This window comes from Melozone crissalis, unplaced genomic scaffold (genome assembly GCF_028551555.1).
Source record: "Melozone crissalis strain CALT ecotype California unplaced genomic scaffold, PUWL_Pcris_2 ptg000027l_1, whole genome shotgun sequence".
Taxonomy (NCBI): Eukaryota; Metazoa; Chordata; class Aves; order Passeriformes; family Passerellidae; genus Melozone; species Melozone crissalis.
Window position 1 is genome coordinate 11,992,895 of NW_026535805.1, and position 18,433 is coordinate 12,011,327.

At 43.4% G+C, this 18,433-nt stretch overlaps 1 protein-coding gene across 2 annotated transcripts in view; it reads right to left on the reverse strand.

Moving 5' to 3' along the window:
* Positions 1-336: 336 nt before the first annotated feature.
* The window catches only part of DAAM2 (dishevelled associated activator of morphogenesis 2), a 175,368-nt gene continuing 157,271 nt past the window's right edge, over positions 337-18,433 (reverse strand). For both annotated transcript variants that reach the window (XM_054279569.1, XM_054279568.1), the window contains 3 exons: positions 16,219-16,350; positions 7,855-8,025; positions 337-6,464 (listed from right to left, as the gene is read on the reverse strand). In XM_054279569.1, coding sequence (XP_054135544.1) covers positions 6,249-6,464; positions 7,855-8,025; positions 16,219-16,350 — 519 coding nt within the window. In that variant the 3' untranslated portion in view covers positions 337-6,248. The remainder of the gene's footprint in view (positions 6,465-7,854; positions 8,026-16,218; positions 16,351-18,433) is intronic.

Sequence of the window (18,433 nt, forward strand, 5' to 3'; positions counted from 1 at the left end):
ACCGTACATAGTTCTGAAATATGAACACAACAGAGCTTTTAAAGGGGACATTTGGTTATAGTAACCTGCTGGCTCTTTAATGAGCTCTTCACCATTGCACAGCATGGGGAGAATGCGCTTGTGTTCCACAGTGTTGCTTGTGCCCCCAGAACAACCTGTGGAGTTTCTCACCAGCTCTGCAGTGACAGTGTCACCTAAAGAGCTGCACCCTCTTGACCAAAAACCCAGAGCTTAACAAAAAACTGCACCCAGACTCTGACTCACCTATCGGACTTTGCGGCAAAATGCACAGAAAATGAAACTACCAAGAAATGTACAGACACACAGTGGGGGCAATATATCTTTAATTTTTTTTGCTTTTGTTTTTTAGTATTACAGTATATTCTTATAAAAAGATACAGATAAAAAGGACACTACAGGATTTGTACATTTAATTCACCTATAGTCTTAAACTGACTAAGAAATGAGGATAGGCCAAGGCATTACAGCAGCACACAACCTCTCACTTCAGTAAGCAGCACTGTACTTTCTGGCTTGGCAGGCAGGGCCACCTCCCAAAGTGGCCTGCGAGTTTCAAGCTGAGCAGGCTTGCAGGGGAGCAGAACAGCTGCAGGTGGGGATGACTTGGCAGGGAGGTGTTGAGCACAGAGTGGCTCAGGTACCGAATATTCCCTCAAAACTCTAAAAACTGCAAAGAGCTTTAAAGAGCCTGTTTGTAGGCAAGCAGGAAGGGAGCAAATGGCTTGTCAGAGAGGTTTTTCTAGATCACTTGGCTCAAAGTTCCTAGTGGGGGAGACTGAAAGGACCATGCCCTACATGAGCTGTGGTAGAATATCTTACTTTCTTACAAAACTGCCTAAAGGAGAGTTTTAGTCCAGACCTTACTTTTAATTATGCTGATGTAAAACCAGAGAAACGTGAACCAGTTACTGTGGATCAATTCTACTACCCATAACAGAAGACTCTGATTTGGAACCATCCAGACTCTTTCATTAAGTGAGTTTCCAAAACACCAAACTAGACTAGCATCCTTCTCAGCAGGCACAGTGAGCAAATCTGGCCAGCTTCAGAGAATACTGGTCATCACAACTACTACTTAGATTAGTAGATAGCTTTTTACTGCATTATGTAAATAAATATATAAATTCTATATTTTCAGTTGGCCAAATTGTGTTATCCAGGTTGGCCCCTTCTACCTTTATAAGAGAACCAAGGATGGCCAATGGAGACTTCCTCTTTGCATGACAGGCAATCAGAAACCTCCTGTGTCAAGCACAGAAGCCAAGGAGCCATGGCCAAACACCTTCTGACTGCCAGAGACTCCATGGGTTACAAACCAATCAGTAGAAAGATTTTGCTTACCTGAGGTAACCTGGGGAGGTGGGCTGGAGGAGGAAAGAGGTAAAGTAGATGAAATCATTCTTTGGCCATAAAGATAGGGAGGAATATTAGCTCTGAGGAAGGAGAACTGTCCCAATCTTTCTCACTAGTGTGTTAAATCTGATGAGAAATTACAGGGCATGAACCACTTCTGGCCATCTAGCCAAGCTTCTCTGGAATTATGGACCAAATTTATGTGGAAGAGTGAAGTTTGGGCATGCAACTATGCACCCTAAGTCTTTTCAATCTTCTCACCATGACGCATGATAAAAAAAAAAAACATCTTTTGTAGAAAGTGGTCCAAAATACCCAGTCTCCATCACATCACCACAAGCTTCAAAATGAGAGCTTTCCAAGAACCAGGATCACCAGGGGCAGAGGAATTATGACAAAAGGCAAAGGGTTTTTTTTCCTCCCTCCCTTCCCAAACCAAGACTGCTCACCTGCATCCCCTGGCCTGGCTCAGCTGGCACAGGAGCCAAGCCAGCTCTTCAGCTGATGTAATGCCCTGGCACAGTCTCAATAGTCTTTGCTGTAATGCAGCGTATACATACATACAAACATAGCAAACTAAAATAAGGCAAAATAAATAGAGGTGTCAGATTTACAGGTTCCCCTTAGAGATTCCTAAAACCTTTTTTTTTTTTAAATCATTTAACCCCCAAACAAACAGACAAACAAAACCCAAAACAACCAACCTAGAAACAAAACTGCATATATCATGTACATCATCTACTGTACAATGGATCTCACTTCCCCTCACGGGAACTCCTGACATAAGCTTCTCCCGTGCAACCCAGCTCAAAGTGTGATCTTTCCTAAAGAAAAGGAAAGATTTAGCTAGTGGGGCTGATCATTATGGAAACACCTGTCCCACAGTCTCCCACCAGGATCCTTTGCAATTCCTTTCCCTTCCTCAGACACTGTGAACACATTACAGAAATGCTTCTGAAGGACATCCAGGTTTTTTCCCTAGTGAGGAAGTCTCTCGGCCCTGAACACTAGTCCTACTTCTGCTCTTGTAGGGAACTGGTGCCTGGACAATGGCTGTGCTACAGAGCATGGAAGAGTCTTGCTCCTTGAAGTCACTTTACCTTGTAGCATTTCTAGCGACACAACAGACTGAGAAGAGTGACTCAGTTCAAAGCAAGTGGAAGGGGGAGGGAGTCTTCTTCAGTCTTTTCTGGGCTCATTCTCATGCAACCTGCACAGCAACAGTGAAGACACGCAGAGGTGAGTGAGCACTAGACCTCTAGGGATAAATTCTGGAGAGTTCGGAAGTAGCTCTTCTAGGTGTGAGGAACTTCATAAATATAATAAAATCAGCAACTACTGTATTTCTGCAGGAAGCAGAACAAGCCCTCAATTATGCCTTTTTTTCTCACATCTCCTTCTTCTCCACTTATTTCCAACCACAAAGTGACTTCTGCTAAAATGCTGGTTCTGTGCACAGGTGCAAGGACAACAGCAGACCCTAACTCTTCTCCAGCTTCTTCAGTGATGCTAGACCTCAGACCTCTTCCTAAACCTACCCAGGAGTAAGATTTTCCTTTCTCCTTCAGCACCTGGCAACTCAACTACAACTGCTGAAGAAGAGAGTATTATATGTACCCATAGTACCCAAGAGATGAGAAACATGGACAAACTTCAGCAAGAATCTGATGCCCTACAGCAGAGCCAATTTTTTCCTTATCTTCTGTGTGGGTAATCTCATCTCATACTGATAATTTAATGGGCCACTCTGCTTGTCACCACTTGCATGAAAACACTGCTTGCCTCAGTGTGAAACTGAGCTTTTCGAAAACCTTCTTTATGAACTTTCACCATGGAGTCAAGAGCCTGGGGGACTGTCCAGCACACTGAACAAAACTTTTGGCCACCATTGCTGATTCAAAATGGGGAGCCTGGGGCACTGGAGTGCTGAGAAAGTTGAGCTGCATTGAATCAGGGCATGACTCTGAATTTCTGTCCATCCCCTTAAGGATCCCACAGCTGATTTACAGGAGTTGCACAATCTCTCATTATTAATGTATGAGTTAAAGAGGTGGCAAAACTATAGCAGCTTTCTTTGACTCCCAGTGTGGCTGGAGCGTTGTTGCGTACCATCATGCACGACCTCTTTAAAAAATCAGGGCTGAACTGTGTACACAAAGGGACAGAGGATTTATCACTCTCTCTGCTTTTGCTACATTTGTGCCTGGCAAAGTGACTTCAGTTTCAGACAGCACAGCACAAACCTGGTTTGACAAATACCGGGGCAGGGGAAATGCTGTATTTATATTCAAAGGGTTTGCCCTGAGGTGTTTCTTCTCTGGCAGCTGCCACGCTGACAGTCTGCCTTCTCAAACAAGTACCTGGGGAGCGGGCAAGCAGCTGTACTTGCACATCATCTTGCACTAGGACTGACCTTGGCACTACACGTGAAGTTCTGGGTGAGTCCTAAACCCAGGGAGAACAAAGAGGGAGGAAAAAAACCCTACAGTGTTCTAATGCCTAAAAGCATAATCTTTGGAATTCAGGGATTATTCAAATCTAAATTCAACTGTATACCAATTTGGCACATATTACCACCTCTCATATGGCTTACATGGCATAGGTTACATGGCATGCTTTAACACAAGACAAACAAAAGGGCTGGGATATATAGCAAGTCTACTTCAGGGAGCAGCAAGGAGCTTGTTAATATAATTTACAAGAGACATTTCTAAAAATCCATTTGTAATTTAAAATAAAAATGCTTTAAAAAGTGAGATTTTTTTCTTAAACTTTCAAAAACCTTTATGAAATAGTCTTTCTTCTACAAGGTGCTTGTGTCCACTGCAATAGGCATTGCTGTTAATAGCTAATCCCAGAAGGGGAGTGGGATAGTAAGGGAGGAGAATGCACCCAGCTCTTGTAAGATACCAGCTCTTTACGATGAGTATTATACAGAGGCGCGGCAGTCTGGAATGTCCTAAATAGGGAAATTCTGGGGTGGGAGACTCAAAATCCAGTAAACAATGAAACATCAGAGTTTAAGAATTCTGACTTTTTTGCTTCTCTTCTCTCAACTCTCTTTTTTGCTTTTAATAGTTTACATAATTATTTAACTCTCAAAATGTTCAGAAAACCACCACAGTTTGCTTCTCCAACATTGTAGTGTGTAATACTGATCAGGCAGCGTGCATTGCAGAGGAAGTTCTGTTCTGCAGACTCAGTGCAGAGCCTGAGGTTAAGTGACATTCAGAGAAAAATCAAACCAAATGATTCAACTTCCCTGGGATTACTTGACACTTTGTGCTATCGACTAATGCAGCAATTTGTAGATGGTGGGTCCCTCTTCTCAAATGTTCTCTCTTTTCTTCCTGTCTAGGAGGAAGAATCCATCACCATTTTTTCTTTTCCTCTTTTCTATCCCCAGGGAAGATAATAAAAAAAAAAGACAAGTTTGAAAAAAAAGGTGAAAAAAAAGGCCATGACAGCCCACACAATCCAATTCCTTTCCTAGAATCATGAAGACACACAGAATTCGAGCCTCTTCTTGGGTACTTTGCTTTTCTGCTTATATATTTAATTCATGTAACTTAACTACAAATGTATTTGTTTCTTCTGAATTAAGTCAACTCCAAAGCCTGACTGGCTTACACAATTCTGTGTCCTCCTCGAAAAATTCTCAGTTTTAATTATGGAGCTCTCCCTTGGTTCATCCCAAGTGATTTCTTCAAAATGAAAAAGTCAGTGTGCTCCAAGGCTCTCCTTTACACCATTCATACCTTTCTAATGACGTGGTTCCCCTCGGCAGGAGTGGAGTGTGTATAGTGGTGGCCAGGCTGTTAGACAGAAAGATCAGTTCATGCCAACAACAATCACAGCTATCATCAAATGGAAAAGAAATCTCACTTCTGGCAGGCAGTGAACCTGTTCACTGTTTGCTACTGGAGACCTGTGGATGATACTAGGAGCTCCCAATTTCCAATCTTGCACAAAAAGATAAGAAATTTTCCACTGATTCTCTGCCAGCCTCCAGCAATGACAACAGACTCTACAGTCATCTACTTGTAATCCCAACCTGGCAGTGGCTTAGTTTTCTAAAGGAAAGCCAGAGTTCCTTTCCAAGAAGATCCATTTCATAGCCTGGAGACTCAACCACCAAGAAATTCCAGAAAACTCATTCTAGCAAAGCAGAATCCAAAAGACTTCTTCAAATTATTGTATGTTGATCCTGATTCTTGATTTTCATTTTGTTACAGAAACTGAAGACTTCTTTCTAAGCTTCACTTGCTTTGGACAGTGTAGTCCACACAAAAATACCATACAGGACATGAGCTAAAATGCTTTTTTCAGGTGCTAATCAATGGCTTATAAAATCCAGTTCTAGAAGGGAATTGGAAACTTGAGAACCAAATCTCAACAAACCCCTGAAGGCCAGTCTAGATCCTGAAGAAGTGATAGTTGTTTACAGAGTTGATCTGAAATTAGTCTTCCTTGTTATCAGCAAGATGGAGATCATGACTAGTTTTTACTTTGGCACACAGAAAATTATCTTGTTCCAGCTGTGAGGCTGTCTGCAAGGCGCAAGTACTTTCTGTCATCACCATGAGGCCTTTGATGACACAACAAACTCCCAGAAGCAGATCTGTCAGCTCTGCATGGCCCAGTCACAGGCTCTGCTGGATCCACAGAGGCACTTTTATAATGGTTCAAATTAGGAGCACAGAAGAGGGGTGAGAGGAAAGCTGATCATGGAAAGGTAACGTCTCTAGCTACAGACCAAAGCTAGAGCAGCTTTGGGGCAGCTGTCAGCCAGGCGCCATCACACACATTCATCTTCCTTGCTTTGCACTTTTTCAACACCTTCTTTTGGTTGATTATTTCTCTTCCTCTTGTAGTTAATAATTTAGCTTAGTCACCACCCGCTCACGGCTTGTCTCTAAGCCTTGGTTCCCTGAACGCTTGCGGTTACGCTTGAGCTTGGATAAGTCTTTGTCAAAGACTTCACCCGACCTTAATGCTGACACCAGGTCATCAAACTCCCCACTCTCTTCAGAGATGCTTCCAGCTTTTGCTTTCTTTTGTCGCCTCTCTTTCTCCCTCTGTTCTTTTAGCTGTGGAGAAGGACACAGAGTTTTAGGATTAGCTGATCAAGATGCCAGATCACTAGGTACACTGCTAAGAAGTAGCTAAAATGCATCAGCACAGATTAGGGGAAAAAAAGAGTAGGAGCTTATCCACAAGGCTATCACCTGTGCCAAGAGCAACAAGAGGCCATGCTGGGCTTCTCTTCTACACAGGTGAGAAGAAAGCAGGAGAAATGAGGAATGAGTAGCAGCACACGTCTGCCTCACAAAGCACAATTGGCCTGCAGCAAGAGGACACACGGGATCTCTCCATGCTGCTGCTGTTTTCCACTAATTTTACAGCAGGACAGTGCCAGCTCAGCTCTCTCTTTCCACTGCTCAGCTCCAGAATCAGTAGCACTGGCAAGAGATGGTAGTGGCTACTGGGAAGCAGGTCACTCACGCTGTAAATGCTAGCCCCACATTGCAGGAAGACTCTTTCCATAAGGCCTCCCTCACAGCGTATTAGGCCTATGAAACCATCCTACAGTGCTTTAACAGTGGGCCCTGAACGTTCCAGGCTGGCTGAGAGGAAACTTGTGCCTATGTCCTGGCATTTTATCCCTGCATCCAACAGTAAGGCTACTGGAATCCCGGTGTTTTACCTCTCTCCTCTTCTGAAAGGCAAAACCCACTGCTTTTGGCTCAGCAAACATTTAAATCAGCACCTCCCCGCAGCGCGGCCTGGGGCCATGGCAGCAGCAAGGGCTAAGGCGGCAGCAGGGGGGAAGGAGGCGAGGGACTGTGTTCTCAGGCAGCACAGAGGCTGGGGTTAGAGGGGGAAGCTGGTTCACACGAACCCCTGGGGACACACACGTCTGTCTCCCAGCAGCAAAACCCACAGAAAGCTCCCCCTGCCACGTCAAGGCCAGACACGGCCCCAGTAATGAATGAAGGCATTAAGGCTGGCCAGAGACAAATACTGCCAGTGTGGGGGCTGCAGCAGGTGCCAGGGCATTTGCTGTGTCACTGTGCACTGCCAGATGACAGGCACACAGCAGATGATGATGGAGTCTGACTGGAAGCTGACCAGCTTGGCAGGACTGAAGGAAATCTGGCTTCTCTGCTTGCTGCCCAAAAGCAGGATAGTCTGGCATGGGGTGGTGGTAACCCCACCCTGCAAAGTGCCAGGGCAAAAATGCCTGGGCTAGATTTGGTATCTGAATCCAAAAGGAGGTAATTTGGGAGTCAAACAGTACATCCTTGAGATCTGACAAAACACACAGCAGGGAAAATGTCATCTATAAGAACAGAATGATGCCAAAGAGAGGTGTCAGGAAGAAGAACATAAAACAGTGACAGGACGTGAGCACTGGAATTTCTCTCAAGGCATGAAAAGGTGAAGGAAGGAAGCATCTTCCTGTGCCCAGATCCTCACCATGGCCTCCATGCGTGCCCTGCGCTCCTCCTCTTCCTTTTTCTTCCTCATGTTCTCCAGATCTTGCTTGGCCTCTGCAAATGACTGTAAGAAAGTGTCGAAGATGCCAAAAAATTCATCTGGCTGCATCTTGCCCTCGGTCTCTCCAAAATGCTTCAGTGCCTTGGCGTACTGTCAAGGGGGCAGAAAATACAAGAGCCATAATTAGGGAGGCAATTTGGTGAAGACAGCAAGGATAGCTTATGAGTAACCACACCAAGTAATTCAATACCCTCTGAGCATTCATGTGGCAAGAGTAGAAACTACCCCCAGCAACAGAAGTGCTTCTCCTTAAGGCAGGTGCCTCCATCCCTGAAGAGTCTCCTGGATATCCTTTGGGTAACAAGCAGAAATAGTACTGGAGAGCCCTGTCCACTGATACAAAAAGTGATCTTAATTCCTGAGGGCAACAGAGTAATTTCAGAGGATGACACTGTGGTCACATCTTGGCTGCAGCTGCAGGACAGCCAGGGCATGGAAGACAGTGAGCTAGCTGGGGAAACAAGTAGTTTAGGTCCATACTTTTCCCTTCCATCTTCCCTTAAAATCCACTTTTAAAATGCCTGGAGGTAAATGTTCTTTGCAATAAAGCTACAGTCTGTCCTCTCAGAAACCTCCTGCCATGTCATCCATCTCTCTGGAATCCTCTGAGTCAGGGTGTTACCCGGGAGAGAGGAGACTATGGACAGACAAGGCATGAAAGAGGGGCAAGGAAAACATCCAGGGCTCCCAAGCAGACTTAAAAGAGAGGGAATACATCACAAGTGGTTTTTATTTTAAAAGGCAAATGTTGAGGCTGCAGGACACATATGGAGGCAGCCAACTGGCAGGACTTCAGTCACAGGGCAGTCCTGATGGGGATATGGTAAATTCACAGCAACCCCTGGGTCTTGGACATCAGTCCTGCAGTAGTTGTACTCTATCCTTTGCACTCTCACACTCCCAAGCAGGTCTCACTGCTCACCAAAATGCGCTCAAATGCAAGCACATACAGTCTGTCAGCAGCACATACACACGGACAGTAAGTGCTGTGTAAGGACACACATCCATCCACTGCCCAGGCACCCTCCCTCACACTCCTCAGCGCTGCAGCAGGCAGTCCCAGGAACACACTCCTGACACAACTTGTGCCCTGAGGCACAGCTTCCCTAGCATTCCCTGCTTGCACTTCAGCACACAACCACAGAGCAGCAGAGCATCCTTACAAACCTCAATATTTACCAAGCCAGGCTATGGACTGTCCTCAAGCTTTCTGATGCATGTTTTCAGTCCATACTAACACAGTCCATTTTCCCTTTCCTTATGTGAGTGCTCTTGCAGAATGGAAAAGACAGTAAGAACAGTTCAGGCTCTGATCCCAGCACAAAATGAGTTTGGAAGCAGGTCTTATAAACCCCTCTGGCCCTGTACCAGGTAAAGCATAAACAATGTCTCCCAGTCAGCTGCAGGGGGAAGAAATCTCCAAAGAAAGCAACTTCCTTCTGGCACAGCCTGAGAGATTCAGCATCTCCCCTTCTCTGCTATCCCTGCCAGGCCCACAAAGCAGTTTGAAGCAATAGATTCTTTTTTCTTTCTTTAAAAAGGCTGTGTTCTCAGCCAGAAACAAACAAAGAAACCCAAAGAATCTTGGAAAAAAGTGCTGGAAGAAACGCAAATTGCTTTGAGCTACCAAACATGGCAGGAGTTGAAGGAAACACCACATAGAAACAGCAACAGATTACTTCTCTGTTTAACTCCTTTTCTCTGAAGCCTCTGAAGACATACCCAAAGTATGCACACCTACACCCTCTCCCCACTCCTCTCTGTAATTTTATCTGTATATGATACACACATAAGCTTTTTGAATATTAGGGAAGTGCAGCAGTCTACAGTAACCCACACTGAACCAGCACCAGCTCTTTGGCAGAGAGCATACAGGCTGTAAATACCACAGAAGGAGATAAAGCATCTCCATATGCTCTATTTTCTCATCTTGCTTGCTTCAGTGTGACAATCAGCCAGGGAAGCAGAAAAGTGCCAGAGAAAGACTTCAGCACAGGCATTGCCACCACTGCTTGAACACACAGAGGACCTGAAGCTCATTGCTCACAGGGAATGTGCTACCTGGAATCTCTTCCCACCTAATTTGTCATTAACTCCTGTGAAAATTGAAAGTAAAGCATAAATTAGGAGCAGTGACTAGAGCTGCCAGCTAGAAGGAAGGCTTGTCCAACTGCTGCACAGCCTGGAGCCAGGGGCAGCTCACAGGAGATGGCTGTTGCACCTTGCAATGCACTCCTCCATCCCATGCTCCTCCTGTGCTCAAAAGCAGAGTGAGAGGGCCACAGAAATGAGCTGGCTGAGTCCATGAATGTCCACAGGGATTTCCTAGTCACTGAAGGAAGCTGGAGGTTGAAAAGGCAGAGGTTCCTTGCCTGGGGCTCTTGAATCCTACATACATGGAAGTCTCCTTTAGAGGGTGGTGTTGTCTGCAAATGTTTTGCACGAGGCCTGTCACCCAACTACTAGGACCAGCTAGTTCGTGTCATGCTGGCAAGACGAGCTTTTACCACTGCCTCCCCGAGGAGGAACAGTGTTGCTGTGCTGGAAAGTCTCAGCAGCCTGGGAGCCTTCCAGACACACTCATGAGTCTAAGGTGTTGCAGTCTCTAAGCAGCAGCAAGGAGGCTGAGAACAGCCTGTCTTTGGTGCCCTGTAACACAGAGCTTAGGAGGTCACAATCACTTACTGTAAAGCAGTGAAAGACAAAAAGCAAAAACTCTGTGAGCTGGATGACCTAAAATAACTACAAAAGGAAAAATCTGGACTTCACTGAAATAAACACTCTCCTTCTTTCTCTACCCTCTCTGGAAAAAAAGCTGACTGAGCAGAGGAAGGCAAGTCAGGAGATCCAACTTCTTCTGCCAGCTCTGCCCATGATGTGGCTTGGGAATTCATGCTTCCTTTCTGAGCCTTGTGTTCTCCACTGGTTACTGAACAGAAAGTGTCGCCCCACTGATCTGATATAGCAAATGGCAAAAGCAGTTCACATCTGTACAACAACTGCACTAATGTAATGCACTATTGTAAAGGGACACATGCTGTCTTTTCACTGTTTAAACTACAACAGACCCCTCTAGCTTTATTACTTCTACTTCTCTGCAATTCTGGTTCTGTGACCACATGTGCTTTTCCAAAACACCAGTGCTGGGATGAGGGGCAGTGCTACAGACAGCCTCCATAAAGCTGTCATAAAGCCCAGGCTTCTACCTGCCCACAGTGGCTAAAATCACACTGCCTGCCTCACTCAGGGCACTAAGAGGCAGAGTGGCACAGAGGAAGGTGCTCTGGATCACAGCCCTCTCCTTTGCTCTCTGTCATGGGATTTGTGTCACCGTGTACAGATCACTTGACTGTTCCATGTCCAGATTCCCTGCCAAACAACACCAGCTCTTGTGCACAGTTGTGAAATCTGTAGCTAAGTCCTCATGCATGAAAAATGCTTCCCAGAATTTTGCCATGTGCTCTAATATCGTGGAACAAGGGCTGAAACTTGCTTATTCCTGAAGTCATTTGGGGACAGATGACAAGGGCAAAAGCAAAATGGAAAACTCTGTTTCAGCAGGTTTTCCACTGTAACACAGAATGGTATATCTTTTTTTATTAAAAAATTAATTTCTGCACCATAAGGGCCCCCAAGCTCCATGATACAACAGGTCCATGAGCTCAGTGCCAGTTCTGCTTCCTCTGCCAAACTTTCCACTGAATTTATCCTCTTGCCAAAGCAAATCGTTTAGACAATTGTTTATTTTAAAAAGCCATTTTAGCAAGGAGAGGGAAAGCGGGACAGCAGCACACACAAACTCTGCTGTGCTTGCCAATGAAATGTTAAACAGTGGCAGAAGACCTCTGGAAACGGCAGGAATGGGGCTCTATGAGGAGAAGGAAAAACAGCCATGATAAAAATTTCCTGCTGTCTGTGCTGTCTGCTGTTGTGGGAAGAGCCAATACACAACTGAATTATACCATGCAGCCATGGAACATGAACTGTATTCCTCAGACAAGTACTCTTGAGTGTGCTCTTATGAAGACACCAATTCAGTACTGAGGCAGGTCAAATAAATGCCTTTTCTCTTTATGGGACAAATTCAGACCAGTTAATGGAAAGAGGCCTGCCAATTTCAGGCAGGGCTGGGCCTAGGTCTTCTTGTGCCCAAATGCTCTTAAAGGATTCTCCCAGAAGTTTAACAGTTACATTGAGCTACAGGTGCTTTAAACTTCTCTCATGTGTAAGATGCCAACTTGCACTGCAGCATCTGAAGTTCTAAGTTACTGTACAAGAGCTGTGTGATTTATTTACCAAATGGCTGATGGTGTCTTTTGTAGAATACTTCATCTTTCTCAGTCTCTGTCCTGATACATTCCTTATTCATTTCCCCAGGGGCTCACAGAAAACACCAGTCCCCAAAATACATAATTGAAGTGCACAGCCTATAACTAGCACTTGAACTATAGCATTTCTTTGTGCTTCACAGCATTCTGCCATTCATGATTATTTTCTTAAATGGTTTTTACTCAGCAAGCTTTCACTGCCTTTCTGTTCTTCAAAGCAGTTACTGTAGGTGCTAAGCTTATTAAATGTATGTGCAGATTCTGAACTCCTTTCTCCATCACACCTTGCTTGAGAGGAACTGTCATCAGAAAGACAGGAAATAGACACTTTTCCTATCCACCTTGCCCAGGCAGAAGTCTCCACAGTATCTCTATAGAGAGGCTTAAGTTTGACATTTAGCACAGGCATGGCAATATCTGACCAAGCAGACTTTGTACTCCTAACAAGATCCAAAGTGTCTTAAAAACAGGTTTGTTATAAACCAAGCACAAAGCAAATTCTGAGGAAGTCTAGTGATCTAAGTTCATACCTGTCAATATTTAAGTACATAGTAAAGATTCATATAGGACAAATGTCACCTTTTTCAAGTAGAAAAATAAAATTCATACCATAGGAGGTTACTCTTCCTCTGCTTGGGCATTTTCATTGCTTTCCCACAGGAAACAGAGAAAAATTTTTCATGAATAAAATTCAACCTCTTCTTTCTTAGGTTAAAAAAAAAAAAATCAATTTTTCATATGTTCCAACACATAAAAACTGGTGAAGGATTCCAGGGCAGAGTTTCACTTTCTCCTGCCCCCACCTTCCAGTTTATAGGAAATGGCAGAAAACATTATCCCTTGATCTAATCTATATACTCCCTTATAAAGTGGTATTGAAAGTGAGAAAAACACAAAAAGAACAAGAACCAGCTGTGCTAGAAAGCCTGTTTAGAGAGCTGGTCTAAGTTTTCAATCAGTTCTTAACCGAGCCATCTGTTTACTGCATGAAGATAAGTACAGCTACAAGGTTCCTCTGCAAACATGGATGCCTGCATCTGACAACCTGACCCTTTAAATTTAAAATATCACTTCCTCCCCACAGCCACTGACTTTGAATGGTTCTATTCAAGCAAAAGGGCCAAAAAGGTACTGCATGGGATTGTGAAAAATATTGTCTGCTGAGAAGGTCAGCACTACACCTTGGTAATGGATTGTTTCCATCACTAAAGAAATTAATTTTGCTAATATTGAAAAAGTTTTAAAAAATATAAAACTTCCCCGGTTTGAAAAGATAAGTCATATTGTTTTAAATCCCAGCTGAGGAAACATGGCTCTGATTAACTCATGGTAATCAATTAACCACATCTAAATTTAGGATATCCAACTCCAGCTGTTAAAACTAGGGCTTCATTATTATTAATAAATCTGTGAGTCAGACCAGCTCTTCCTAGGTTCATTTGGATATTGTTCAAATTCTTCCCTGCCCCACTACCTTTTTTGCTCAATTTTCTTTGCTTTGAGAAATCAAAAAAAGAACAGGATAATCAGATGTCTTGGTCCTTCTCTTCCTTTAATTGGCTAGTTCCATTATGTTTCCATGGTAAGAAAAAAGCTTGTGATTCAACAAGCACAGAGAGCCCATTGAGGTTGGAAGATGTTATAAGCTTTGCAAAGCACATCTGGTTTGTTGAAAATTTCCAGCTTTTTCCTTTTTTTTTTTTCCTTTTTTAAGAAAGAAAAGAGGAAAAAGAGGAAGAAGAGAGGGCCAAAATAATATGAAGCAAACACGAGAAATAGCTCAACACTGGTAAGGACAGACAGTTCCCTTTCTGGAGTCCAAAGGCAGCTTTTTGCCAGTGGAAGAACCAAAGCCATAGGCTGAGCGAAAGTTGGAATGGTGTGTGTTCAAACATAGCAAGGGTGTGTGAGGAGAAGGTAGAGTAACGTTTCCTAAGCATGTTATAGTCATTAAAATAAAACATCTCTTTATGTTGAGTGCTTTATGTTGGCTATGTCTAAAAAAGCATACAACAACTTCCAGACATACTGCTCTGTCTGCAGGGAGTTTCTCTGGTTATTTTTAAAGCAAAAGAATGGCATTTTTCCTGAAAGTGTCTGATCAAGGAAACTTGCATTGCTGTGCTGAACATGTACCACTTGCTGGTTTTTAACCCACAACTGAACTTATAAAGAATCTGCATTGGGTTTTTGTCCTGGTGTGCCAAAAAGAAAGGAGCACCACCATCTTTAACACCAAACCAAAAGTGTGCAGTCTAAGCCACGGACAGAGCATCTTTCCAGAAATGTGTGCCTAACTATAATGAGGTTGAAAAATTTACCCAGTCATAATACAAAACCCCCAGACCATAGAAAACCAAGTTTTTCTCAGTAAATTTAGTGGGGTCACAGAAAGTAAAGGGTTTTTTTGTGCTTAGATAGCCAGTGTGAACATTATTATACTGAAAGTAGTTTGAATTTTCTCAAGCAACATGACAGCAATGAAAAATTGAAGTGTTCAAGGCCAGGGTGGAGGGGGCTCTGAGCAACCCAATCAAGTAGGAAGTGTCCCTGCCCATGGCTGGGGGGAGGATGTTGGAACTAGATGATCTTTCCTTAAGGTCCCTTCCAATCCAAACCATTCTATGATACTATGAAACATTAGTCATGTTATTCTCCCCAGAATGTTTTCTGTGGTGTTGTACTGCCCAGCTTTGCCCTCTGAGTGTTGCAATAGCTACTGCCCCACTGGTGCTTGCCAGGGCAGCCCTCACTGACAGCTAGTGGCTCTGGCATTTGCAGCTGCAAGTCACTATCACCAAGTTAATCTCCACAGCGAGGAAATGCTTTTGAATCACAAAATAACACTACTGCAGAGGAACTGGATGAATGAGGAGTCTTACTGTCAAGATCCTCAGTCTCTATTTTCAAAGCCTAAGGTCTTCTGATCCAACAGCACAGCTTTCATTAGTAATGCAATAGGTCCTTTAACACTACAAGGACTGACACCAGAGTGGAAACAATTCAATCCAAAAGAAATAACCCTTTTTCTTCATATAGCCAAGCACTTTTAACATGCCAGCCAACAAGGGCAGATTTGCCGTTACATATAATTTACTTTAAAACTTGCTCTTCTCTAAACATTTTCATACGCTTATGATCTTTTCACATAAATTCTTCCTCATTCAACTGAGAGACAGAGGGATTACTGCCAGATTCCAGCCATCAGCAAAGAACAAGCACCTCCTTAGGTGTACCAATTGGTAATGGAGGTGCAGACAGTGAAAGGACAAAATGACTGCAGCAGCACCTGAAGAACAAACATGCACATGGTTCTGGGTGTGTAAGAAGAAACCAAAAACTTCAGACAAACCACACATGTTTGGGATTTCTATCTTTGTACTGAAATACACCCAGTAACAGAGAAGTGGAAAAGATCAAGCTGGTGCAGCACTGTACCAGCCGCTGAGAAGAAAATTAACTCTATCCCAGCTGAAACCAGGATACCAAACTACCAGGTACATTTTTAAAGGAAAGAGACAAAGCACAGAGGTCCCCAGATGAATGAGCAAAGTGGAATGCAGTCAGAAGGAGAAGGTAAAAAGATGTGAAGTCGCCATCACTAACAAAGGACCCCTTTCTCAGCAATGGTTTAAAGGGCATTCCCTTCCACACTGTGGCAAGGTGTGGTATCCTGTTGTGCAGGATACTGCCACTGCAATTCTATGCCACACAAGAATAATGTGAAGGAAGATTAGAAAGAAGTGGGTAAGAACATGATCCTTCTTTTAATCCTAAAATATGTTCTAAATGGATATAGACCACATTAGAAAAAATAAGAAACTTCAGCATAAACAATTTTCTGTCTCTATTAAGTTTTCACAGCAGTTCCAGCACCTTAAATCACTGTTTCCATTTTAATTCAGGCTTTTGACTGAGCTGATGAAACTCTCATCACTGCAAAAGGAATTCTTACCTTGTCTCTAGCCTCGTTGAGAAGGTCTTCTAACTCTGAGAAGCTGAAACTGGCCACAGTGATGAAATCACTCATCACAGGAACAAACCTGTCCCCTGATTCTCGCATGCGTCTCTTCTGATAATCCAGCTCCTGAAAGAGAAGAGACAGAGACAGGCAAGTGTCAAAGATTCCTCAGTGATGAGGAAAGCAGCAGGGAAGTCCATCTGTTTCACTCACTGCAGAGCATGCTCTGCTCCCACATGCATCCAGAGCTCTAACTTAGAAAGCATTTTCTCACTAAGTCAGAAGTTTTTAGGCGGGAGAGGGCAGGTCAAGGTGGGATGAAGGAAGGTCCTGGTTACAGTTTCATTTATCCTCAAATGACAACCACTCCCAAGAAAGCCATCAACATGCTAAGTTTCTAAAGCAACTTGATAATTTAAGCATCAACTACATGAAGTGCTGCACTTTTTCCCCCTATGCAATATGACAAATGATAAAAAGCTTTGTGCAGTAAGTGCCTTTAGGATTTTTAATAGTGAGTTTTGTTCCATCGTCTCTTCCCATGGTCAATCGAAATGCTGCATAAATGTGTTCTAGATCCACTCTTTATTTCTCTGAAAAGCAGCAGGTGAACAGCAAAAAAGACATCAGAATTGGTTCTTCCACTGAAGGACAAGTAGACAGATGCCAGGTGCAACATTTGTTAGCACCCTAAGCATTATCTTGGACGTCATAAAAGTGACAGAGTTAGAAACTGGGGCTATTGTGCTAAGAAGAGTTATGGTAAAAGTAAAAAGGTTACATAAAATCATAGGAAACAATGATCTATTTGTCTGCTACCTACCAAAAGAAAAAATATGATAGCAAAATTCTTTCTTTCTGGTTCAAGTTTTTTAGTTTTAAGCCAAGATTACCCATAGCTATCTCTTCCCTTACTTTAATCATCATGCTTGAAACATGGGGAGAGCTACAGAGCTCCTCAAACTGACTAATTTATAGTGACATTGGATGTCTCTCATGCCTGTGCTTGGCTTGTGTGCTGTTGACAGTCTCATGGGGACAATGATAATGTAATCTGGGCCTCATCTTTATTCTCAGCTGAATAATCAGTGGGAATGATAAAGCCTGACTTTCTCTGCAGGGAAAGCAGCATGAAGCAGCAGGTCAAGTTACGATCTGACCCTCTGTTCCCTTTGGAAAAAAATACTTTTGTGCTGGCTGCAGCTCTAGCTCCATGCATGTTGGGTGCTCTCTGTTAACTGCTCATCAAAATAGTAGTTCATAGAGCTGAATGGGTAGGCTTATAAGCACCTATGGGTAAGTTGGTAAGCACCTATGCTGAGAAACATCTTGGGATTTGCTCCACACAGTGCTGCTGAATGCCAAGAACTACTTTGGCCATCAACAAACTAAAATCTGACATAATATATCTTTTGGTCTGGCGTGAGTTGGAAAAAAAAAGAATGCAACCAGCACATGGAAAGACCACAAAGGAGAAAAGGGGCGGCAAAGGCAATGTGGAAATGGCCAAAGAAAGCCCACAATAAAGAAGTGCTACTTCCCCTGCTTTGCATTAAATTCTCTTATCCTGGTTTCCTAACAGATCACAAGGGACAGTCCTGGGAGCACTGCTCAGTACATCACTTTGCAGTGAACTTTGTCTGTTACAATCACGTTTAAATGAACCTTACAAATACAAGAAATATCACTTCACATGCTTCTAAGAATATTTTTTTTTCAGCCACTCTCTTCCATTCTAATTTTGAATCTTATTTTAGCTGGAAGTTGCTCCACTCTCTCCTTCCCCCTTTCTCTGGCAGGTGAGTATAACAATTCTGTCATCTTACTCTCTGTTGAAAGCTATGGCATTTGTGACTGCTACTTGAGAGCAGGGTTTTTCAAAGGAAAATCAAGATTAGGTGGTCTGCTCTTCAATTTCAAATTCAGTTCTTCCCTGCAGAATAATAACCTCAAAATGCAAGAAAGCTTTAAACCCACACAAGCAACCAGTATGACTATATAATCAGCCAGAGAGTGACACCACAGAAAAATAAATTCCTCTTGATCTTCTGGAAATGGTCTCTACTAATCATAGTAGCACAACAGAGGCTGGACCTGGCCCTGGTGGGCTGGGCTGCTGATTCTCAAGAGGAATGAAATGATTCAGCCATGGGAGTAATTTCTCAAGTGGTGGTTATGACCTTCTTGCTGTGTGAGAGAAGGGCTCTGC